Source organism: Anguilla rostrata, chromosome 2, assembly GCF_018555375.3.
Source record: "Anguilla rostrata isolate EN2019 chromosome 2, ASM1855537v3, whole genome shotgun sequence".
NCBI classification, from domain to species: domain Eukaryota; kingdom Metazoa; phylum Chordata; class Actinopteri; order Anguilliformes; family Anguillidae; genus Anguilla; species Anguilla rostrata.
In genome coordinates, this window is record NC_057934.1 from 24,354,899 (window position 1) to 24,381,574 (window position 26,676).

Genomic DNA, 26,676 nt, shown 5'->3' on the forward strand with positions numbered 1-26,676 from the left:
CCCACCATTGCACCCTGATTTGGAAATTGGAAAACACTTCAGCTGCAGTTAGATGAAAGAGGAGGCACTGGTTAAAAAGTGCTTGTACCACTCATTTCTAGTACATGAAATTACAGCACAAAAAAAGAAGGGTGTTCTATTTTTAGTTGCATGCTCAGAAATGGCTTTCTTTCACACATCTGTTTTATTGAAATCACTGGAAAAATAAACTCATTTGTGCAACTCCACTGCTCCAGCAGTACTGCTGCCAGCATTGACCCAAGACAGGAATGTGCAGGACAGACACACAGTCAAATGTCCAGTGTTAATTCAGCTCTAACAGATAACATTTGGTCCCACTCCGGACCAGATGACAGACAGACAGGCATGTAGAAGACAGACAGACAGACAGGTGTGTAGAAGACAAACGGACAGGCATGTAGAAGACAGACAGACAGGCATGTAGAAGCAAACGGACAGGCATGTAGAAGACACACAGACAGGCATGTAGCAGACAAACAGACAGGCATGTAGCAGACAAACAGACAGGCATGTAGAAGACAGACAGACAGGCATGTAGAAGACAAACAGACAGGTGTGTAGAAGACAGACAGACAGGCATGTAGCAGACAAACAGACAGGCATGTAGAAGATAAACAGACAGGCATGTAGAAGACAGACAGACAGGCATGTAGAAGACAAACAGACAGGCATGTAGAAGATAAACAGACAGGCATGTAGAAGACAGACAGACAGGCATGTAGAAGACAAACAGACAGGCATGTAGAAGACAGACACACAGGCATGTAGCAGACAAACGACAGGCATGTAGAAGGCAGCCAGACGTATGGCGGACAGACGGAGCGATATCCCTCACCAGGAACTTGCGCTTCTGTTTCCAGTGGGAGCCCTGGGCGTTGGTGTGGCGGTGCGCCTCCGTCACCATGCGGATCAGCTCCCACTCCGAGCTGCTGGGCTCCGGCCGGTTCTGCAGGGTCTTCACCATCTCCTCCTTCTTCCGGCGCTCGCGGTTCTCCTCGATCAGGCGCCGCTTGGCCACCCGCTTCGAGTCATCCAGCACCACTGAAGGCGAGGGAGAGAGAGACGGAAGTATAATTACAGAAGGAGAGAGAAAGAGAAGCAGGAAGCAAGAGGGAGATGCAAGTGACAGAAAAGCAAAGATAAGGAGAGAGAGAAGAAAAATAGATGAGATGGACAGAGAGGAAGAAAGAGTAAATAACATAACATAACATAACGTAAGGCGAGAACAGGCCATTCAGCCCAACACTGCTTGTCTATTCCTACCACTAAACTGTACTTCATGCTTAGTTTACCTAAAACCTAGATAGTATCTAACACTGTATCAAGCCGGTCTTGAATACCCCCAGTGTTTCTGCCTCCACTACATGTCCAGGCAAGCTATTCCCCACATTGACCACTCTCTGTGTGAAAAAATATTTCCTAATGTCTGTGTGAAATTTACCCTTTGCCAGTTTCCATTTATGCCCCCTCGTTCTGCTAACCGAACTCAACTTGAATAATTTCCTGTAGTTCACTTTGTTAATCCCTTTAATACATTTAAAAGCCTCAATCAAATCTCCCCTAAGTCTACTTTTACTAAGCTTGAAAAGTCCAAGCATCTCAAGCCTTTCCTCATAACACTTATCTTTTATACCTGGAATCAATCTGGTTGCCCGTCTTTCACCTTATAGCACGCCACAGCAAATGTTATGGTTGTGGAGAGAGAAGGTTTACGACACCAAATTTTAATTACGAGTAGCATGAGTATTGTTATTAATTCTGTGCTCAAGATTGACTAAGTGACTCAAGTACTTCTTTACTCAAGTACTCTTCTTTACTTCTTTACTCAAGTACTTATTAATAAAAAAATTAATAAAAAATAACCAAATGCTTCATTGCGAGACATGAGGTAAGAAATGACTGCTGCCTAAACCCAACTGCACTCAACATTCACATTACTGAACTCACCACAAAATTGAAACAATTGGCAGCCCCTGGCCTCACTTTGCTTGACAAAGAAATGACATTATTCACACCCAGAAAACAGGCTGCAGCAGAATCTAGACTAAAGATCAGGTCAACAGGGAGCTTCAACCTGTCTGTGAATGAAATTAAATAAAAGCATACACAGCATGCCGTGTTATAAGGTGAATTAAAATAGATATGTCAATTCAGGCTCAAAATACAAAACTTGGTAATTGAATCAATTGCACTGTATGGAAATTAAGTGTGCAGCCTGGTAATGAAAAAAGACATTTCTGACAAACACCCAACAGAAATACTGCCGTATATCCTGCATGTTCAGATGCAAATAACAAAGAATGTTGGGGAGAATACATCACTTATTAACTCAGTAGTTTATCAAAAATTAACTCTGGAGACATGTAAAAAGGCCTTGAGCTGCCAAGATCTGTACCCAGAAAAGTCGCCTCATTCCCGTGGCTCAGTTCACTAAACCCTGCTAATATCATGCAGCCTCAGGAGGGCACTGTCACAACAAATTTTATCCCCCCTACAAATTTCATTCCCCTATTCACTTCCGGGGTTACGTTTCCGGTTACGTTCCCTTAATGCGTAAGTTAGCGTCAACTTGACGCTACCTTGCATGCGTGGTTTCCAAGCGTTCTCTGCTGGTTGCTAACGACAGTGAGAGATCGCTAGCTAGCTGGCTAGCTAGGAAGAGAAGCTTTTGTAAAAGTCTAAGAGAACTATTTATTTCTCTTGCTAGCTAGCTAGCGATCTATGAATCTTGCTAGAGAGAGAGATATTTTTTAAATATTAATTATTGTACTCACTGTTTCACCTAATTTACTCATGCCATTACACAAGTTAAGGTACAGAAATACCACACACATACACACACACAAATTTGTATTCTGTTCATATGTTTATTGTTTGCTGTACTCATGTTTTTACAATATGTATATATATATATATATATATATATATATATATATATATACGTCATACCAATAAAGCTTATTTATACTTTGGACAGAGAGATCTGACCAATCGGCACAATGTAACAGCACAACGTAACCCCGGAAGTGAATAGGGGAGATGAAATTTGTAAAGGGGATGAAATTTGTTGTGACAGCACCAACCCAATAGAAGCAATCAGAGCTGACCAAATAAAAAAAATAAAAACTTGAATTGAGTTTTCTTCACAGTTACAAAAATGAGACAAAAAATCTGAGCAAACTGGCTTGCTATTTGGCCCTAAAATAAGAAAACACTGTGGCAGACCATTGGACGACAGTGAAACATTACAAAGAATTTAATTCTAATTAGAGAGCGAAATAAAGAGGAGCAGCAGCAGAGAGAGAGTGAGTGAGAGGGAGAGGGAGAGAGAGAGAGAGAGATAGCAAGAGAGAGAGAGAGAGAGAGAGAGAGAGAGCTGTGGCTCAGGTGGGCCATGGTTCGTCTCCAGATGTTATACAGGGCTCCCAGCTGTTTCTTGTCTGACCTGCTTCAGAGGGCAAGCACAGGGTGACCCAGCCATAAGGCAGACCATGTGCGTGATGCGTGCAAGTGCGTACAGGCCAGCATTTGTGCAGCAACATTCACAGATGCATCAGGCTGTGTGTTATATCTGCATGTGTCTGCACTGTGCTGCAAGTAAGTGGTTGCAAGCATCAGAAAAGTGAGTTAAATGTTTTTTTTCAAAGTGTTCTGGTACTATGCCATAAATATATGATATATACATACTATACATAATTTATAGAAAATGAATGGACTATGATATGCATCATATATGACCAAGTACACACACCATTGCTACTGTTGTGTAGCCATGTACTGTAAAACATTATTCCTTACAACATATTTTGGTGCTTATCCATATCCAGTGATAATAATTATCCACACAAATTCAGGAAACGACAATAATTATGCTATATATGTTATAACACATTCAGAAAGTGACAATGATTATCCATACAAACTCACAAAGTGACAATAATTATTCCCCAGAAATTCACAATGTGGCTGTAATTGCAAGCTATATTTCCTAAAAGAGTTCAGGCCTATTCCCTCTGACTCTCTTTGACTTTACGCTTTGGCGTATGTATCTGAGCGCCAGGCAGGCGGGTTGACACTCACGGTCCATGGCCATGCCCACGGAGATGCACTTTTTAAAGCGGCACAGTTGGCACTGGTTGCGGGTAATCTTATCGATGATGCAGCACCCATCGTACTTGCAGGAATAGGACGGGTGCAGGTTCTTCTGGATGGTGCGTCGGAAGAACCCCTGAGACAGAAAAGGTTGAGGAAAACTTGTAATCAAAATATAACAATGTTGTTTACTCATGTTTATTGCTTATTGCAACTTCCAAGTGAGAAACCACATCAAATTCTTGCCTATTAACAAGTGATATGATATAGAATATAGTTTCCTCTTGTTTATTGCCAATTGTGGTGCTTCACTTCCTAGTTTTCTTAAAATATGTAATGTATTTATTGAGTCGGAGAGAGAGGGATACAGAGAGAGAACAGGGTGATAGTAAAACTGGTGCCAATATGAGTACAGTTCACTACAATATGAACTATGACTGTCACTGGTTTGTTCTTGTTACTTAAAGACGCGCTTCAGAAACATGGGAGAACCTTTGTCACACGGTGAGTGAACTGACCTCAATTACACTGAAAAAGAAAAAAAAAGAAAGGCAAGGAAATGAAAGAAGAGCTGGAAGATCCCAAGCGTCTCAGGCTGACAGTCACGTGAGTGTGTGTGTGGGGGGTGGTGGGTGGTGGCTGTTGTGTGTGTGTGTGTGTGGGGGGGGGTCATTGGGGGGTTGTCACTTGGACTTGTCCAAGACGAACGCAGACCGGTCCCACACAAACGTGAGGGCAATCATCATGCCATGTTGTCTGTAGAAATCTACGTGCAGTCCCATTTTAATTCAACTCTAACGGTGTTAATTCAACTCCTAACAGATAACATTTGGTCCTGCATTCCAGAGTGGGACCAAACATTATCTGTTAAGAGTTTAATTAACACTGTCAGAGTTGAATTAACACTGGGCATTTTACTGTGTGGGTGGGCTTGACTGGAGTCACCTGCCTCTGAGTTAAGATAAGGCCGTTATGAGGAGGTGTGTCTCTCTGGGAAGCGTGCAGCTTGAGCGCTGGTAAAAATAGAGCGGGCAGCCTCAGCCTCTACCCCAGGGGCTCTGTCTGTGCACGGCTGCTCACCTTGCATCCCTCGCAGGTGATGCAGCGGTAGTGATAGCCGGTGGCCTTGTCTCCGCACACGACGCAGGGCTCATCCTTCTCCAGGTAGCTGGGGATGTACCCTGGAACAGAGAGGCTCAGAACTAGGGGTGGACAGAACCATCCAAGGATGAGTGGGGGGGGGGGGGGGGTAGGGTTTTCAGAGAAGTGTAACAGTAACAGAGCAGGAGTACAGGGAGCACAGCACCAACCCTGCTAAGTAACTGGCTTACACAGCGACCCCCCCACACACACTCACACACACACAATCATGTACACACTGCCACTATTGTACATAGTGTCCCATACACACACACACTCACACACACACGTGTTCTCACACACACACACAATCATGTACACACTGCCACTGTTGTACATAGTGTCCCATACACACACACACACACACACACACACACAAAATCATGTATACAGTGGCACTGCTATACACAGTAACCCAACCACATTTGTGCATGAACATACACACACACAAACGCACACACGCACACACACTACCACATATGCACACATGCAAAAATACACACAAATATAAACATGGTTGTTGTTGGTGCCAGATGGGCTGGTTTGAGTATTTCAGAAACTGCTGATCTACTGGGATTTTCACGCACAACCATCTCTAGGGTTTACAGAGAATGGTCCGAAAAAGAGAAAATATCCAGTGAGCGGCAGTTCTCTGGGCGAAAATGCCTTGTTGATGGCAGAGATCAGAGGAGAATGGCCAGACTGGTGTGAGCTGATAGAAAGGCAACAGTAACTCAAATAACCACTCGTTACAACTGAGGTATGCAGAAGAGAATCTCTGATCACACACCACATCAAACCTTGAAGCAGATGGGCTACAGCAGCAGAAGACCTCACCGGGTGCCACTCCTGTCACCTAATGAAGTGGCCGGTGAGTGTACATAACGCATTAAAACATTTTTAAAAACCTGACCATCTGACCAAAATCACATCACAATCATTGTGCTTTCATTTAACATAATTCTTACTGAGTGATTGTTACATGAAGAATGTGGTTATTTCCGGGACTGCTCTGTTTTGTCAAGATCGCCATTTTATGAAAGATGCTCAAGTTCTATGTGTAATATGATGCCAGTAGCAGTACTGCTTTAATCACTTCTTAACATATGTTCTTTTAGCATATGGCTCTTACACATGGCAGCCACCATAAAGCACTGAGGTGTAAACTAAGTGACACGTACAGACACCTATGCAGTGCCTTGCTACAGCCGCGTGACGAAGCTGGCAGAGCAAGTGCTTCGCTACACACAGGACTGTGACAGAAAAAGTCACCCTGCTGCAAATCCAAATGATGCCAATCATCATGGTGATAGGCTCACTATGGCCAGGACTGTAATACGGGCATAGACTATGCATATCATGACAGGCTCCCTTTGCAGGTAAGGACCAATGCAAGAAAATCTTTAAACCGGCCCTCAGAGCTGTTCAGCACAGAAAGAAGATTAAGGGGGGGGGGGGAGGGCTTCTCTTTTGCCCAAAAGAACCCATGAGAATGGGGGGGTGGGGGGCAGACAAATGCTGACGGTAAATCTCCATTCCCAGGCACATCAATGCAGGATTTGTCAAGGATTCAAGAGAGCAAATCTGGCATACACATACACACACATTAGATACACATATGTTACACATACACATACACACATGTATACACATGTATGTACATTTACAAACACAGACATATATGCATGAGCACACATATGCAACAAGCACGCAAGCATCAACACAAGACACGCACATATACACATATACATGTGTATCCATACATACAGACACAGACTTGCACACGCCCACATAAAGCCACATGCTGCAAACACTCAGAGACACAGAGACGCACGCACAAACACACACACACATATTCAAAATGGCTTTGAAGCAGCCTCAGTAAGCTAATTACAAGTGGCTTTAGACATTCATAAAAGAAACCTTCCCAGCCCATGCAAGCACCTCCCTCGGGAGACGAGAATATACTATAGGATTAGATGTAATATCAAGGGGATTTTGTGTACATTTCTAGGGGGGAAATGAGGGTGAGTGTCCTCACAAAGAGAGCAGGGCTCACCTTGTGTCAAACTAAATTAGTTGAGCAAGACTGTAAACTCCCACATGTCCTGCGTGCATGTACGCTGCCTTGTATACCTCATTAACCCTTATGGGAAAAAGAGACTGCTTTTGCGGTTCACGTTGGCTCAGGTCACCTGCCACAGACCTCGTTCAGGAGCCTCAAAAAAGCATTGTGGAACTGCCACTCAAAGGAGATCAAATCCTGTACGAATCAAATCAGAGCTAAGTGTCTGAAAGCGCTGCAGGACTATTCTATTTGGGGAAATTCAAGTACAAATTCAAGTCTTTCCTACATTTAGCCAGCAAGGAGGTACAGAACAGCCTGTGCTTTCTCCAGTCGCTTGTAAGTATGTTTAACTTAGCCAAAGCGGCTTGAAGACACAGGAAATTGCATATTATGCAGCGCCGAGGAAAATTTTAAGGTTTTGGGCATAAGTTTGAGGCTGGGCCAATACGCGAAGCTCCGTCAACATGCTGGCCGTCTCCGCCTAGTCCAAGTTCCCGTGTTGATGGTTTCACTGATGGGCTTTTCCTTTCCGAGCCTGTGTGCTACGTGCTCCCTCCCGGCTGCGCCGCAGGAAAGCATTCCATCCCCAGACAAAGAACTTCAGCCTCCGTCTCTATACAGCTTTTGGGTTCACTGGGTCTACTAACATTACAGGTTTGGGGAGGGAAAGGAGCTGTTTGTTTGTGTAATTTCCTTTTACCACAAACCTGAAATGTTAGCAGACCCAGTGAACCCCAAAGCTGTGTAGACGAGTCTGAACTATTCAGCTTCAACATTTCTACAACAAGCCAAAAAAAAGTCCAATTCAAAAATTGCTTCTCTCAAGACTTGTCAGCCTACAAAGGATTTAATAATACAGTCATTATTAAAATAGTTTTTTTTTTCATTGAAATTTGGAGCCCAAAGTATGCATATCCACATATCCTATTCCAGTCCAATTATCTGCAACTGCAGCTCTGTTCATGTGTGAACCCCATGCTGATTCAGGAGAGTACACAACCATGGTTCTCCTCTGAAACAAGTGGCTTCTCACAAGGCAGCTAAACTTGCACAAAGTGGAAACCTTCCATATGTGGCTTTAGCATGCAGTCCACTGACGCTTGATCGACAATGAAAAGGGGACCCATAATAAACTGAACCATCCCGTACCCTGGGTAAAGCAAATGTGCCTTATGGAGCAACTGGCCAGAGTCGGCACAGGCACAGTCTGGATCCGACCATGGGGCTTATCACGCAGCACAGCGTAGTGCTTTATCCAAATGAGCCATCAAGCTGCCTGATAAAAACACCGCCAACTGGCATCATAAAATGCTCTCTTTAATCTCTGTTGAATAACTTTTATTTCTGAATGTAGGATCGTTTTATTTTTTTGTTATGCAGTGGAGACTTGTGTCTCGCAAATCATCTAACTGACCAACAATGAAACAAGCTGTTCTTGCAATGTAAGATGATATGAGCTGACACTTGGTTTTGGAGATATACTCAAGTGAATACATTTTTTAGTAAGAGAAAAATATTTTTTTCCTCCTAAAATAGGGCCTACCAACTAATCCATATCATATCAAGGCATAAACTTGGTATTTCCAGATAGGGAAAGTCCAATGATGGGTTGCAAGAGGGGTTATCAATTGAGTGAACCTGTTTAATCTGGAAAAACCTGAGGGTAGTGAAAGAAACATAAAAATCACCAAGGAGTTAATGTTTAAAATACTGTTCATCACAAGAATGCTAGGCTCGGCGAATCATAAAAAAACACCACATGCCCCCCCAAAAGACAAAACCTTTCCCGCGCAACTTCAGGGCTAATCGGCCCCAAACGGGCCTTGGCAGCCGGTGTGCTTCCACATCTGTCCAAGCTGCGCTTAGCAGATGATGAACCCATATGTTTTACGGCTTCCAAGCGGACTCAGTGTCCCTCAGATTCTTTCGATCCCCCTTCCACAAATCCTCACGCTTCAAGCGGCCGCTCATTCCGCAAATTCCACCCCCGAGAAGAAAGAGAGCCGGGATTTTCATTTGAAGGTTGAAAGCCACCCCCAAAAAAGCTTTCTTTTTCCCCCGTTCGTGTGATAAATATCCCGAACAAACGTGGCGGTGATAAATCAAGCGCCGTGGCCTCCATGCCTCCCATCCCATGAGCCGTCGTAAAGACATACGGGTGACCCCGCCATTTCGGGAAACTGACATGGGAGTGCTCGGCCCTGGTCAACGTCGGCACTTAAACAGAGGCTGAGGGATTAGGGCTGAGGGTGCGTCTGCCCAAGTCTTTTGGGTGAGACAAAGTACAGGGATGTAGAATAGCTGGTCTGGCTACTGAGAGGCCAGGATGCTTTCAGAGTGAATGAGATCAAAGCTAAGGCCAGATTCACACCAGATCAGGCAATGCGGCAAAAATGGAAGTCTTCCCATTTGAATGGGGGTAGCGCGTTTAGGCTGTGGCAGTTGGGACCGCACGGGTTGCCGAAAAAAAACGCAGCGGCCTGCGGCAAGAAAGTTGAACCAGATTCAACTTTTGCCGGAACGCAACCCAACGTCACACTGCAGTGGCCAATCACGTAAGTTGTTTAAATTACCATGTAGCAGTCTGCTGTTTACCGAGCAACTGTCAGATGAATTACTGACGCGATTCATTTCCTAAGATTTAATTTTATAATCGTCATTGTGATTTGACAGTACCGGGTAATGGGACAAGTACCGAAACAATAATTAATAGCTAAATATCAATTCCGAACGTCGGAATTAAGCTGTATAAAAGATTAGCTATTCAGCAGTTCTTGCATGTTAGTTTATTGTACCTAGCACTATGGAGTTCATGGACCAAACGATGATACCCAGCTGTGTCCTCGCTTGGTTTATTTCGTGTACCCAGCTTCGATGTCTGCGTCTGGCTGGCAGTCTATGCTGCAAAATATCGATAGCAAGAAGCTTCCTTCGGTTTGCGTTTGTGTCCATTTTTTTTTAGCGGACAGGAGTGGATGTAACTTAAAGTTCGCAACATGACGTCACACAAATGGGCCATGTAGTGACATGCCCACACTACCGCACAACCCTGCGGGTGCCGCATTGCCTGATCTGGTGTGAATCCAGCCTAAGTCACACTGCTATAGTACATTGTTCTAATGGAAGAATGCTCCACCTCCCACCCCCCCCCCCCCATCCTCCCTGTGCTATGGGGGCAGCCTTGTTACTGTCTTGAAGGCATACAAGTGGACCCCAGGTGGAGTAACATAGTTGTGACGCCCCTCACAACTCTCAGCTCCTTACCAGACATGCTCTTCACCGAACATTGGCTGTTCTTTCTCTTCCTCTTCGGGCCATCGAGCCACCTGTAGAGAGGGAGGGAGGAGAGAGAGAGAGAGAGAGAGAGAGAGAATTAGCCCAAGACTGAAATGCAACATGTAAACACATACAGTGACTTGCACACAGACCCACCCACATGTGTGCGGGGCATTATATACATTGTAATGCCCCAAAGGTGGCAAAACGTCTTTCTCCTCTTGCAAGAATTTCAGCAAGTAAAACCAGCAAGTAAAACATTTTTTAAAAGTAAGACAGTTGGCTCTAAATGCTTCCCAACAGAATTACATCAACTGGTTCCAACGCTACAAAAACTTTTTATGTACAAGAGGGATGGGAAAACATAACAAAAGGTTGGTGGGGATATTGATTCTAACACAGCTGGTACCGTGGACCCAGGCGTCTACGAGCCCTGTCGCCAAAAGGAACTGGCTGATGGAGTGGTCTTCTGAGCCAGGCGGAAGTGCGCCTTATGTAACAGTGTGTCTGAGAAACGAGCTTAGAGTTGCCAGCCGTACACCCTCAAAATCGAGAGAAGCTCGCCTCATGAAACGAGGGGCTTCAGATCCAACAAAAGCCTCTATAAATGTCAGGGAGAAAAAATGGCCCAGACGCGGCGCGCTGGGGAAAACCGTCAGGAACGGCAGCCGAGAAACAAGCTTCTCATCCGGCTCCCCAGCAGGGCGTTCGGCGGATGCCCCTTTAAGTTCTGAGCGTGCTGATATCTTTGCTTGCAGGACACCGCGAGGAACGAGAGGCTTTGATGAATGAGCACGTTTGCGGCTTAACTCTCACACATGCAGTCGTCTCCACAAATTCACCCTCTCTCCCTCCCCCCTTTACTAAAAGAAATATTCAGTAGCCTTCCTGGTGAGGCTGTGTCTGAGTACGGGAATTTATGAAATGTAGTGGCTGTTTTTAAGCCTCCGGTCTAAAACACGTGAGTTTTGTTAACTTGGGTCTGATTTTTGAAGGCTCTCAGAATGTGTGGCTCTAGTCAGTTTCACTGCAGCTGAACATCAGTCAGAGACTGCACCAACCCTGTGAAGCCCGGAGGCAACTGGTAGCTAATGAAAAAAAAAATTAAAAGGTCAAACAAATTTGAGTAATTAGTAGCCTACTTTTTCTGAAATCACCTTGCTGCCTTTATTGTTCATTTTTTTTACTCTAGATATATGTCTGATGGAGCTTCAGGAGCATACATATAGCATTTGAAGAGCGCTGGTTTATTGTTGAGATCAGTGCATCTAGGAAGCATGATGTGTCATCTGTGGCCAGAGCTGCCGTCATGCTCGCAAATTTGACATGCTGCTCAGCACCCAGGCCTCGTTAACAGCCGTCAGATATTCAGAGGCTCAGAGCGATATCGATGAAGCTGTCAGCTGAGAGACCAGCTCATACCTCTGACAGAGCTGCCCCCTCCCCCACACAGACAGACAGACCTAGGGGCACTGGGGAGATGGGGGAGGAGAGAAAGAGAGAAAGAGTGAGAGAGAGAGCAGCAGAGTGAGAGAGACTGAGCAGCAGGCAGAGAGACAGAGAGAGAGATATTGGCAATATGTATCTCAAAATATGTCATGCCAATAAAGCATTTTGAATTTTAGATAGCATCAGAGAAACAGCAGGAGAGAGAAGGCAAAAACGAGAGAGACACAGAGTGAGGGAGAGAGCAAGAAAGAAAGAGAGAGAGTGCGAGAGAGGACAACTCACTGGGTCAATTAAAAATCAGTCATGCTTTCGATGACCGACAGAGAACTGCCGCTGAATCTAATTACAGTTAACGAAGCAGACTGGGAGGAAGATAGAGGGCGAGAGCTTGTTTAACCCCAGCTCTCTGCCTACTTTCAGTTTATTTCAATTTCAAGGTGCTTCATTAGCATGTCCTATACCGGTCAAATAGCATCAGCAATAACAGACAATATAATTACAGAACACTCCCAGCCTTTCTCTCGCTCTCTCTACCTCTCTCTCCCACTGACCCTCTAAACTTCCTACAGACAGATATCCACATCCTGCTGACGTACAGGAGGTTGAAGAAGTGAAAGGTGGAAGTGGAGGACAATTAGCATTGCTCCAGGTTATCGGTGAACAAATACACCGAAAAAGCTCCACAGGGCAGTGCTTTTCACTACGGTCAAATGGACCTGCGCGCTCTAAAGTCAGCCGTGTCCTCGCTTTCTAAGCGTTGTTTTATAAAAGAAAGCCGTGTTCAGCTTCTGTCAAGTTAAAAAGCTCTGCCCTTCCCTCTGGAGTATCAATTATTTCACACGCTACAAGACTTTGGCATTAAGGCGTGGAGTGCTTTGGGCAGCGGCTCAAAACAACGGGCGCAGCTGGCATCAGGGCTGAAGAGCTGTAAAGCGGGAATGTTAAGTAGAGGACACATTTCCGTTTTGTGTGCTAACTACAAGTTTAATCTGCTAAAACTTGGGGCTGTCTGAAAAAAAGAAATCCAATGTGCATGCTAGTGGCTCTGCAACCTGTGACAGTATCAGTTTATGCTCTGCATAACCTTGCATCCATACAGCGATTTCACGGAAAAACGAATAAAAAGGCTGCATTGGTGCTAGCTGAAGAACTCTGAAACATGGATATTTTAGCAGGAAACCTAAATAAGAGCAATGCTGTTGAAGACTGTAGATCGGTATCCTTACAGTGGCATGCTGTTAAGGTAACCAAACAATGAGTTTGCGTAGATAAGGCAATTTGAGAACACCCGGCTACACTGCGGCACCCGGACTCTCTTCACATCTGATTTGTGATAAAAGGTAGGTAAATATCAAGAGTGATGGCTGAAAAGTAAACAACGCAATCAAGGTCCTGTCAATATTCAAATTTTGAGGCGATGACAGCAACACAATTAATCAAAATCAAACCGTCACATTATGTTTGGTCAGGAAATTGCGATGCTCAGCTGTTTCCCCAGGCACAATGATTGCGGCTACTTAAGGGAAAAACATTGCTCTCCACATAGACACATACAATACACCAAAATTTCTAAAACATTTTAGAATATAGTACCTATGTGTTATAAATACAGGGCTGGACAAAATAATGGAAACACCTGATCGTATATGAATCGTACAGTATATGAAGTAATAAGGAGTAATAAGGAGTAGGGCCACACTTCAGAACAGCTTCACTCCTTCTTGGAATGTGGCATGTTCAAGTTCTGAACTCTGAACGTTCTGTGACGGATATTCTTCAAGAAGGAAAGCCCCCGGTTCATTGAGGAATAAAGGAGGTGGAAATCTACTTTATTCTCTGTAGTCCAGAGCTTTCCATAAAGAATATTTAGATCTGGTGATTGAGGAGGCCACGGAATGGATTTCACCTCATACTGGTGTTCATCATTTAAAGTGGGAGGCTAAGTCTGGTGGTCACCAGTCTACTCCGAACTGAGTTTCGACTCCAGTGGCCTTCACCTCAACCCGATGCTCTCTGTCTCACTCAGCGTAGTAACACTCAGCACCTCCATCCTTCTCCTCCTCCTCTTTGACTGCTTTATCCATGGCTTTTGAGTCCCTCCTCTACCTTTCGTTTTGCTTGCAATGTCTCTCCATCTCTCTTTTCTCTCTGACCATACCCCCCCCCCCCCCACCCCCACCCCCCCGCCCCCACCGTGAGTGACAGCCCCAGAGAAGACACATGCGGACACCGGCGTGGCAGCTGTAGGTAACGGCCAGGCACGCCCCTGTGTACACGCTAAACACTGGGCTATTTTCACACAAACACAGCATATTTTCCACAAATTGTGTCTGAATTTGTTTTTTTACCTTTTGTATGTCTTTTGTTTCAATCAACATGAATCACAAACCAAAACGTCAAAATTAGGAAGGAGTGGGCAAAGGTGAATATTTATATCCTTTTCACAGAGCCCTAATTAAGGTCAGAATGAGAGCAGTAAACAACAAGTGGTCCAATCAGAGCCATTTGTTTTTTGTTATAGCAGCAGCTGGAGGCCTGCCACATGCAAATCACCCTGTGCTTCCCTTCCCCAAATCCTGTCTGATAATCACTGCATTTTCTCCGTCATTGCCAAAGCTCTCACTCTTTTTCTAACCCGGCGTCTCATTTTAGGTGCAGCCTAGATCCGTACTGGCAAACTACAGATTCGTGAAGAAACAGCTGCAAGCTGCCCCGCTGAGCACAGCTCTCCGAACAGAAGCAGAGAGGCACTTTGCCGAGACGATGCAAGTTTAAAAGTCAGTTGTAATAAACCTACGCCCCCCCTCCCCCCTGCCGAAGCCCCAAAAAGACAAGGCTGGTCCTTCTCCACCTGATGGCACTGTGGAAGCCGTCTCTGAAAAAGAAAAGTGAAAATAAAACACGGGAGCAGGGCTATTTCTGCCACGCGCTTGCCCTTGCTCCTTGGCATCGAGCGAGGCCGCGCGGCTCAGCCAGGCAGATCGGTTTACGGCCGGGCAGAAATCCCAGCGGGAAGCCGTGCCTGTGCCTGAGCCCGGCGACAGCAGCCAAAGCCTTTACTACGTCCGCCACCCTCCCTTTCCTCCCCTGATCGGCACTGGCAAACCGCACGTGGGAAAGGGCGACCCGTTCGCGCTGAGGCCGCAGTTCAAATTCTGCGTGTTCTTGACAGTGTGTCATTGCTTGATTTGCTTGATCGCGTGATGGCATGCCTCTGAAAATGGATACGGCACAAAATGTGCATGGCAAGACGTGACATGCAAAAAGCTATAATGGAGTTTCCTTACCAGACTTTTGGCTCCAGCTCAAGGCAATGTTCCTCTGGGTTTATATATATATATATATATATATATATATATATATAATACATATATAAACAGTGCATCTTATATATATTCTCCCAGATGAGAACATTGGCTTGACATAAACAAAACCAATCTATTTACTAATATCATGCCAAAATCCTATGGAAAAAAGGAAGGACAAACTGTTTTGTGGCTAAGAAAGTTAGACATTTTCCACATGAATGACTGCTCAAACTTTTCCTTCACAAACTGTGTTCAAAATGAGGTCATTGAGTCTGGACTGTACCACTTCCAACTGTGGCTGGGAGGTCTGCCAGGAGATGCGTAATTGGCCGGCGGTGAGGGCTTCAGTCAGCAAGTGCAGACCCACCTCTATGCTCGCTATCCCAGAGCGCAGATGATGACCGCCCTCACCGTGAAAAACTGTCCAAGTGTTACCATAACAAACCAATTCAGTATAATGAAAAATGGATGTAGAGAAAGTCTGTGATTAGGAGTATCTGGATTGTTCAGTCCTGTCCTTTGCTTTTGAAAAGTACAGTATGGGGACTGTAGCCAGACCTCCCTTGTTTTCAAAGTGAACTTTGAAACCATGGCTCATCGGTTGGAATTGTAGAAAGCAGAACTTTGATGAGTGAAGAGCAACATTTATGTATACATTTTAGGCATTCGTCCGATTCTCTTATCCAGAGCGACTCACAGTTACTTCAAAGCAAAAAAAAGTCTCCGTTGGCAAATCACCAACACCCCAAGTAGCGATTAGTGAGAAGTGCACTTGTTGGGCTGTAACACCCTGGCTATAGGTAATCCTTTTGTCACAAGAATTAATGAGGAAGGGAAGGTAGAGAAAGGATTTTCTTTATGGGATAGGGGAATATGTGGTAAATAGGGGAAGAAATGGAAGAGAGAAAAGGGAGTCATGGCGGAGATTATTACATTAAATTAGAGGCATTTAGCAGACGCTCTTATCCAGAGCGACTTACACAACTTTTTACATAGCATTTTACATTCTATCCATTTATACAGCTGGATATATACTGAAGCAATGCAGGTAAAGTACCTTGCTCAAGGGTACAACGGCAGTGTCCTTACCCAGGAATCGAACCTGCGACCTTTCGGTTACAAGCCCAGTTCCTTACCCACTGTGCTACACTCCATCCTACATGGAGTGTAGCAACGGAGATGGGGGGGCAATGGTTCAAAGGTGTCACCACCTTATTCTGATGGTCAGCAGTCAGCCCTGCATGCAAAGCTGGACAGGAGTAACGAGCAGACGGGCAGGGGGCTGCCTCCTAACTCTAATCCCACCCTCACCGGCGCACTGCAACCAAGGCAACCGGTGTTGTTGTCATGTGTCCCAATCGGCCTATGCTGACCTCACATAACCAGCCCCGTTTCCCACCTCTCCTGTCCCTCCTCAGGCCAGCTCTAATCTTCCCTGTTCCCTTGCTAAGCCCCCAGCCAACCCCCCCCCCGCTCAGTCTCTTCTTGTTGCTAGCGTCCTACACCACTCGTATTGCTTCAGATTCTTCAGCCTCCCCCCCTTCAGCCCTGATCCCCATCACTCCCAATTATAGAAGTATGCATGCGTGTGCACGCACGCACGCACACACACCATCTCCGTCTAGGCTGTCCATGGAAGTTGATGATGACGCTACTCATTTGGGGGGTCGCCGGTGGTGAAGTCATTCCATGAGGCTGTGGAGGTTAACGTGAAGGCCATGCCCAGCCGCAGGTGTGAGGAGAATTGTGTGGTGGACAGCGGTGCCATGTCGTTGGAGCCATTTGACGTGAACAAGAGACAGGAAAAAGGAGGAAAGCCACCCTCTAGGCCAAACACCCTCTAACTTCGCCTTGTGAAAATAAGGATTGTGTCTCGTTCCGTTCACACTAAAGGAAAACTACAGCCGTCTCTCTTTTTTTTGCCTGAGCCTACATAGCTACATTACAATCTCCAACAGTACAGCAGTAGTGCTCTGACTGCCTGTTACAGAACTGAATTATGCAAGGGCTGGGGACATTTATCAACCACCTGATATTGTAAAACCACAGGGGCCTGGTGAGAGGAAAAGCAAGCGGAGTGGCAAACAAATTAATCTGGGAAATGGGGGCTTTAATTACACCTGCCGTCGGGCGGGTGGGGGAACTAAGGCCGGCCAATGACTGATGAGAGAGGAGAGCTGGCTGGGCGAGCAAACCGCTCGGAGCGTCCAATCTGATTTCACTTAATACCAAGGGCCCTTCGTCTTTAATTAGCCAAGAACAACAGCGGGCTCTATTTAGATGCGTGGTTCCAGCCGCCGCCCCACCCCCGCCGGGGAGTTGCTAATCTACTGACAGGTGTCCGTCGCTGCCGCGTAATCAAGCCGGGCTTCCGCGGCTTTGCTTTCATTTTCGCCCGCTAATCTGCGCCGGGGATCAGCCGGGGGAATTTGACGCCGCATTCCAGTGGGAGGTGACTGGACCTGCCTCTCGTGCCGGTCCGCTACCAAAGACCCACTCTCTGCTTTGCAAGCGGCTCCAAGCGGGTCTGCTTTTCAAGCTCCGCCCCCTCAAGATGTCGAAAGAGGTTGTTGGCGTGCCGCTCAGCGTGACTTGTAACTCCACCCTTTGACGAGGGCGGGGGTGCAGGGGGTGCAGGGTTTTTTGCATTCTGGGTCTTGACTGGACAACGGTCAATTATGGTCTGAGAAGAAGGCAACAACCTCCATTAAAGCCACGTGGTGGAAGGGAGAAAAGTGGGGGGATGGCTTGGGCTTGGTGCTGTTATGTGTTTCTGAAGGAGCAGGAGAAGCAAAGCGAAGAAATTGTTAGGTTTTAAACAGCTCCCAGGGGGGCCTGCTTCGTGTGGGAAATGTAGATGCCTCCCGTGACCCCTGGCTTACAGTGGAGAAAGCTGAAGATACAGCCGTCGCAGTGGGAGGGGACTCAACTGTCAGCGCTGTGGGAGGGGGGGTCGCTTGGGAGGCCTGGCAGTGGAGCGAAAGCAGACAGAGGAGAGAAGTGGAAAGATGGGAGGAAGAAGTGAAGAAAATGAGAAGGTGGCGGGGGTAAGGGGAGAGGCTTCGCTGGAAGAGGCCAGGAGAGGAGACGGCAGGAGGGGACAGAAGGAGGAGAGGAGGGAGACAGATGGAAGAAGGGGAGGAGAGAGTGAGATGGCAGGTGGAGAGGAGAGAGGAAGATGAAAGAGAACAGAAGACGAATGAAGCAGAAAGCAGGACAGTCAAATGCAGAAGCAGTGTATGTTGTTCTAAATAGTAGAAATTGCTGAAGGACTCCAGTGTAGCAGAAGAGCTTGGGAACAATGCTCGCCTTGCGTGCGCATACATAAGGTGCATGTGCATGCGCATGAACACACTCAAATGGAATCCAAAGCGTGCTGATTTCAATGAAGCACCACTCAGATGAACTCCAAATACACAACCCTATGTGTCTGCATGACCACTGGTACACATAAGTTATACAGACCCTGCCAAATTATTTTTGCCTTTTCAAGAATACATCTGCTGCTAACTGAGAAACAGTTAGCGACAAACACATACAAGCACACAAACCACGACAACGGATACAACATAACAAATACAACTTAGGTGCAGTACTGTCAGGACTTCAGACCTGTCAAGTACATGAGGATTTAAATATTTGATTTTAAATGTTAACTTTTGCATTTGATTTCATTTCAAAATACGTTATTGAGCAACCAAATACCTGTATTTAAATACTTCCTTAAAATACTACTTGTATTTTCTGAGTAGTACATTTATTTAGGTAGTACTGTACATCTGGAAAGGTGGCAGTGGGCGGGACTCACCGTTTCTCTTCTCCCTCTGATAGGTTAGGGTCGTTGGGCATGTGTTCCATTCACCTCAATTCCATTCAGCGGCCAATCATGCGAGACTGAGGCGGGCCCCACCCTCGGATGCACACTTGGCATTCGCAGGTTTGTGATGGTTCAGTCAGCCATCACAAGGTTGCAGCGGTCGAGGTCTCCACGGCGAACCTTTTCCGGTGACATGCGACAGCTGGACATGCGACCCTTGATCCCCAGTGCTCAGCGGTGTAGACAGATTGCAAATGCACCTGGAGCAAAAAAAAAAAAAAGTCAAGGTTCATTTACTGTACATTCTAAAAGCCAATTCCACTTCACCGCAAATATTTAGGTGTTGGTGTCAGAGAATGCCCGCCATGCCTCGCCGTGCCCGTGTAAAGAGTCGCCTGCTTGCATCTTTTGCACAAAAAACAACCACAGCCTACCTACACAACGCCAGGGGAGTGTGACAGCCTCAGGTTGGCTAGAAAGCTCTGCGTTCTGATTGGCTGCAAAATGCCCCAGGAGGAGCCGAAGTATGTACAGCACTTACAGGAGTAAAACTGTGTGATGAGGTCAGACTGGCTTAGGTGTACTCACAGGAGGACTAATGACTCAGAAGTTAAAAGCGCTAGTCAGATTTCTTACTCTTTTAACCTCACTCCACCCTCAAATTCTGTCTAATCTCCTCACCTATTTAGACTATTTATACTTGACGGTCCCCTTTGAAGGTGCCCCCTACAGAATACAGGGGGAATATACTACAATAAAATACAAAATATTGAATAAACATATTCCAACATGGCACAATACATGGCCAAATATACAATATACAAATATAAATGTCTATGTAAATATATCATCATATTTCACATATTGAAGTATATTCTTTTTTTGTAAGCATCAGATCACCACATTAAGCTACCTTCCTTATGCTGTGACCAGGCTATCTTAACTTGGCTTGGTATATTTCAAATGAACATGAGTGTGCTTTTCAGCTGAGATATGCCACTGAGGGGCACAACAGCGGTTTTCCAACTGGAACTCTGACCTCAAAACGGTCACGAGTCAGTCGCACGGACCATCGCACCACATAGCCGCCACTCGCTTCAGAAACAACGGTTTGGAACGCAACTGCGGATGAATTTGTCTGTTTCCGAGCACCCCTCGCCCACTTGTGAACAGAACCCTGTGAGTGAGCGAATGGATGAGAAATACCCCCATATGCGCCTCCTCAACAGAGCTCAGGTACGGCTCAAACCTGCTCAGAGCAAGGGGAAAGGGAAGAAACAAAATGGAGGACTGACCAGAGAGAGTGTGAAAGAGGCCTAACAGCACAGTGACTGAAGAAAACATCCAGACAGTGCCGGTTTTGACCTTTTTACGAAAGCTTTATGGAAGGTGCAGATAGCCGCTACATGCTAGCAAGGCTTGGGGCAGGACCTACTCTCTCAGTGAGCCCCTTGACTCCTTTGTATCTCTAAATATTAAGCGTAATATACTTACTTGCTATGCCCTGCACACGTAAAAAAAGATCATTTTAACCCTGAAAAGTACTGCATAACTTATATTTATATGTATAAAAAATGAATCACCTGCACCATCTCACTGGAATTTTAACTGGCACACAGGTGTACATTTTAAAAGATCTGTGCAATGGTTACAGTGTCAAATGAGATAAAGATAAACTACTACTGATTTAAAAGGGCCTCATTTGCATATTTACTTATCACTTTTATGGAGCCCATTAACTTCATTCTTGTATTGGTCTGCAATGTTTGTTTTATCCATTGTTAAGCAAAGCTTAGATTTTTCCAGAATGATAAAAGTGTGTTCCCATAGGTTACATCATGGGAATAATGATACAAATGGAGCAGAAGTCTGGGTTCTTCACTTGCCTCACTGCACGCAGTGTTTACATACTGAAACTAGAATCTTTCGGGGACTGATGTCTCAGTTAGGTTGGTAAGTAGCAATACAGACTACTTACAGTCCTGACTCCAGACTGAACATTAATATTAGAGAGTTCTGTCCTGTCAGACCCTTTCACACATCTTTACCGTGAGGAACTCCAGAGCCACAATGCATGTCACCGCAAGCCACCAAACGAAGCACAACCTCGACAAGAAATAAAAGGCGGGAGGGCTGTCTATCAGGGGCAGTGTCCTTTCTCCCTTAATAAACAGACCTCAGGGGGTCTGTTACTGCACGTGACGCATGTTTATAGATCACGCACTGGTGCTCAGCAAGCTCTTATTTCCTCAACCTCCAGAGCCGCATCACGGGCAACCCCATGCAGGTGTGCAGCCACGTAAGCATCCCACGCAGGCATGAGAGCCGGCCGAAGAAGGGGGGCCACAATTGAGCGGGCGTTCAAAGATGCAACAAGCGACTGGCCGCCACGACTAGAACATGCAGTACCAGGAGCAAAGTCAATAATGTCATGCCCAGGAAAATGCAGTGGCAAATTACATATTGTGCATGCTAACCGACTTACTATGTCGGTATAAAAAGAAAACGGCTGAAAAAAAAACACACGCACGGTAACAGCAAGAATACCGCTCGCCTGCTGCGTGAAGAGGCGGGCCGGGGCGTGGCGCGAGAGCAGCCGTGGAGCTCTGCGGGCTAATGGCGGCCTGACATCTGCTGCCATACGCAGCCAGTCTCCAATAACTGAGCAGGAGGTGGGAGGGGGGGGGAGTGAAAGTGAAAGGGAAAGAAAGCCTGAAATACACAAGGGTTGGGGGGGGGGGTGTGTGTGTACAGACTCTGTTCTGTTCGGGGTTTTTGTTAGGTCACCCATTGCCTTTGCAGCTTGATTGTTTTTCATTAGAGCGAGGAAACATATAGATGAATAGGGAGGGGGGTGTTGAGGTTGGGGTCAGGTGTTTGATGACAGCAGTGTGTATGTGCTGGGGGTCAGGGCAGGTTCTGGGGTTGAGCTAGGATTATGGGAGGGAGGGGAGAGGGGGGTTCAGCAGGAGCACTGGAAATATGAGGGGGGAATCAGTAGCCACAATTTTTCAGGTGACCTGATGTTTCAACTCCCCCCGCCCTTTAAATCATTCCGACAACCTTGGGACTAGGGTAACCTACCTCCAAGTTCCAAATCCTGACTCCCCATTCTAGCCCCAAGCTCATAACTGAAACTGCTTAGACCTGTGCCCATTTCTGCAATCTTTCAAGGCTCGAATTGTGTGCAAGTATGAAAAGGGATCACATTCTTCACAAAGCTGATGGGGTCTGGCTGCTCTTTTTCATAGAGCTCTTTGAAAAACTGACAGAATGGCAAATGCTCCTTATCCACATGGGCAACAATCATTTGACTGGGTTTTTGAATCCTGGGATTTTGAGTCCATGCCGGCACCTCCCATGTCTTTTGTACTACTTATAATCCAAATGACATCACCACATTACAATAATCACGAGGTTGAGAAAGACAAAACTAAAAACAGACAACCTGGTTGCCCTTGAGCCCTGGAATTACCCACCCCCGGACTGGATTACAAGGCGGTAAGGTGCCGTGTGATTGTGTTACAGCATTACAAAACCCATTTGCTAAACAGACGCCAGTGTTCTCTTATGGTGCAAAACATTTCTTACTGATTAGATTTGTCATGCCGCGTTCACATCATCGAAAGGGACGACAACCTCCTTCCCGGATTTGAACCGGCAGCCCCCCCAAGCCAGAGTGCCCTAAAACCACTACGATGAAAGGAGAAGAGGCGTCATTCAGACACTGCCAGCGTGGCACCACCTGTGGGCCCCGTGCACGGGCGGCCCTCACGGGTTCATCTTCAGTCTGCTAGCCTTCATACTCCAAAGGTCATGGACTGCTGCCAGGGAACATGTTCCACGGCTCGCCCGCCACCACTCCCCACCCCCCCGTCTCCCCTCCCCCTCCCCATACCCGTCCTCTTTCTCTCCTATCTCACTATGGCTGTTTACATAAGGCGGAGAGCGGAGGGAACGTTCTCTGCACTGTGTACACCGCTGCTGTTTGAGTTGCAGCGCGGCCTGATTAGCGACGGCTGGGTTATTAATAGGCGCTAAACGTTGCCCCCGGTCACAAGCGCCAAAGCCAGCAGATATCTGCTGACCTGTCCATCAAACGAGACTGCCCCCCCACCCCATCAACAGGGGTTTGTGGGAGCTAACCAGGCCCTGTGCTTGGAAGGGTACGTCCCTCCAGTTAGCAAGGCAAGGAGGCCGTTAAAAAACCAGGGGGTGAGGGAACGCAGGACACGTCAAAATAGCGCCATTTCCTCCAGGGAGCAAGCAAATTCTTTCATGCGTTTCTGCCGCTTGCTTCTCCTCACTCAACTCTCAGTTTCTCTTTATCTCCGTTTATCCCCCCATTTCTGACTCCTCCCTCTCACTATGTCCATGGGCCTGGTGTGGCCAAGCCCCATTCTGCCTACTTCAGAAGACACCTCTTCCCGATTCTTTGTACAAATGATGAAGTGCCATGTGGTCTGCTCCCCTGCTGCCAATACACACGCCCTCCCAACCCCCCAGAAACCATGCCGCCAAAGCACACTCAGTGCAAACGCAAGCGTGCCCACCCCACCGGGGTACTGCCAAAGCTGCACTCCAGCATGCGTCCTACCTCTCATTCGGCACTGCTTTGCAATGCCTGATGGGTGAAATTCAGGATGCTCTTCCTGTAGAGACCAGGAACAGAAAATCAGCCCAGGGCAGTCAAGAGGAAAGGAGCGGTCAGGGTTAGGTGGTCGTAGGGGGGGTGAGGGGGGTGGGGTGGGGGGGAGGGTTGGAGCCAGATAGCTCGGTGTGCAGGGAAATCGGCCCCTGCTGCTCACTCAGCACAGTCAGCAACACTCAGTCAAGTCCAGGCTCTCTCCCCGCTCACTCCGCCCAGCTTTGGCAAAGGCAAGCTTTGACGCTGCCAAGAATGTGACTGCGTTTGAAAAACAAATTAGGCCCTTTTTTTCCCCTCTCTTTTTCCGCCCTCTCTGTTCTGTTAAGGTGGAATGGAACCTCTTCCATCGTGAGAGGGCCACAGACCCAAGGGGAAACCGCACTGGGAAAATGAGAGCTTTGTCTCTATCCAGTCACACCTCCCAGGTCTGACATTTAAGCTTTTCATCTTCAAGGGAAAGAGTCGCATCTGAGGCAAAGGCACGGTGGAAGACTTGCTTCCCAGTCCACCTTAATATACGAGCAGACCGAGGTTCTGTTAAGTGTTTTCTTCCCCTTTTTTTGGTGAGATGACCGCTTGGTCCTTTGTAATTTATGTCTGCGCTGCAATTGGAAGTGTATAATTGCAGACGGCACAGGAATGACTTCACATTTGGAGATTTTTCAACCCTGACAGGAACTCCCTGCCGCCGCTGTCTATGCTCTTGGGGGCCGTGTGTTTCCCTTGGGAAAAAGAGCCAGGACCGTACTGCGAAAATAACATAAGGCAAAGCTCTCAGACACCACCTACCAACACGGATGGGAACTTCCTGTCTCATCTCCTGAGTGCTCTGTGGAATGTGAAAGCCGAGTGGACATATGCTGCATTCTCACAGGTTTCGGCCACAGCAATGTAAAGCTGTTTGTAAGTGGCAGCATAGTATCATGGGTAAGCAACTGGGCTTGTAACCTTAAGGTTGCAGTTCCGATTCCCAGGTGGGACCCTGCAGTTGTACCCTTGAGCACAGTATGTAACCTGCATTGCTTCAATATATATCCGACAGTATAAATGCTATGTAAGAATGCAAAACGTTGCAGAAAAAAGGCTAAATTCTCGTAATGTAAAAATGCAACGTAAGCCTGAAGTACAATGCAGTCGGATTTTCAAAGCAGCCGCTCATGTTGCATCTGATTATTGGTCTCACGCTCACCCAGTCAAGCATGTTATTTGTTGGCTATCTCCTGCAGTGAAGCATTGTGGGAGCTGTTCCAACAGAGACAGGAGGGGAGGGTCTAATGGATTGGCAGCGAAGCAGACGCTCAAACCTTCCATCCCTTGCGAAAAATGTAAAAATGGAGAAGAGCGCCATAAATTCATCTTCAAATGATAAATAAATAAATTTCTGGGTCTGGGGGCTCTGTGTTGGACATGAAAATAAGGAATGTGGGTGTTTTCCTCGCAGGGCTGGTAACTGACCGAAGCGTAGCAGGCACTAGGGCGGAGAGTTCTGGTTTCTTAGCGCATGACGGTGCCTAGGTGAGGCTTGGCAGCGTTTCAGGCCGCCAGGTACAGTTTTTATAAATGTGGCTGCCAAACCAGGCATCCCCACGAAAAACAAGCGGGGGGAATCCCCGCTGCGAGTGAGGGCGTGTACGCACGCAGCGGCGGCAATGTCACCGGTGGGGGTAGCCCTCGGCTCCGGCCGACGCTGGGAGAAGGGACGGTGGTAGGCGCGGCACCCGGGCACGGCGCCTGACTGTACCGCTGCTGTCCCGAGCTCAGGCACGAGACCGTGGGCATCCGTGCCAACTGGACTGCAGCTACGTGCCCCTGGCAGCCCGCTCTGCCCTCTCGCTAACCCCGGCTCCGCCAGTTGATCGTGTGATGCACTGCCAAGCGGCCGCAGGCAGATAGGAGAGAGGGCCGCCGCGGCAACCCAAATCCCCCCACCTCCCACCCCGACACCGCTGCGGTTTAATTTAACAGGACCTTCCACTCGCTCACTTACCAACCAGTGCTCAGCCAAAGCTTCCCATACAAAATAACTAATGTCTATGGGAACACACGCTGGTTTTTGTGCACAAGTCAAATCCATTTTCAGTTCCATTCACATGTGCAAACCCAAGGATACCCACACAGACAGTACATGCACACTTGCGTAAATGTGGGCACACACACTCACACACACACACACACACAAACATGCATACATGCATGCACACGCCAGAAGCTTCGGTTTTGCAGACCGAGCTCCATGAAAGAAAACAGAGAGCACGGCGGCTCCTTCAAGTTATCGGCAGCCACAGCGAAACGCCGCCAATTGTTCCTGCGCTCAGCGTACAAACAGAGTGGCGAGCCAAGCGCCGGCTGCAGCACTAACACAATAAACCCAGCCAAGTGCGTAAACTCCCCGGCGGATCAAATCACATAAATAAATACTGGCATATTTATAAGAAGGGGGGAAAAAAACCATCAACAAATTGGAACGGTTCACCGAGTTTAGCTGGGCAGGAGTCCCAAGCACAGACTGTCAGCTGCTTGCTCTCCGACGGCACATCAAAAAAAAAACAACCCAACTCCACCACTCGGGGTTCAGAGAGGTTGCAGGTTTTTGTATGCATCTCTAGCTCCTCCTCCTAGACTCTGCAAGACCTAATTTCAACAAAAAAAAATCTCCCAGTTGTGGACCGACCCGACAGCCCATCCCGACACCAAACAAAAACATTGCCTTGCTAATGAGTCACGCGCAAGGGGAGGGGGTTAAGAATAAAAACGAAAGTGTTCAGTGTGCCCAGCAGCTGGTCACCGTTCCCCCCCCCCCCCGACCCCCACCCCCACCCCCCTAAAAAAGGTTGGCCAAAGCGTGGATGCTGTGCGC

At 47.0% G+C, this 26,676-nt stretch overlaps 1 protein-coding gene across 3 annotated transcripts in view; it reads right to left on the minus strand.

Moving 5' to 3' along the window:
* The window catches only part of LOC135247647 (thyroid hormone receptor alpha-like), a 139,480-nt gene that overhangs the window by 22,851 nt on the left and 89,953 nt on the right, over window positions 1-26,676 (minus strand). For 2 of the 3 annotated variants that reach the window (XM_064321353.1, XM_064321356.1), the window contains 5 exons: window positions 19,163-19,431; window positions 10,586-10,647; window positions 5,194-5,294; window positions 4,102-4,249; window positions 857-1,062 (listed from right to left, as the gene is read on the minus strand). In XM_064321353.1, coding sequence (XP_064177423.1) covers window positions 857-1,062; window positions 4,102-4,249; window positions 5,194-5,294; window positions 10,586-10,647; window positions 19,163-19,212 — 567 coding nt within the window. In that variant the 5' untranslated portion in view covers window positions 19,213-19,431. Of the gene's footprint in view, window positions 1-856; window positions 1,063-4,101; window positions 4,250-5,193; window positions 5,295-10,585; window positions 10,648-19,162; window positions 19,432-23,768; window positions 23,824-26,676 lie in introns of all 3 variants that reach the window. The other variant, XM_064321355.1, reaches the window with a different exon arrangement.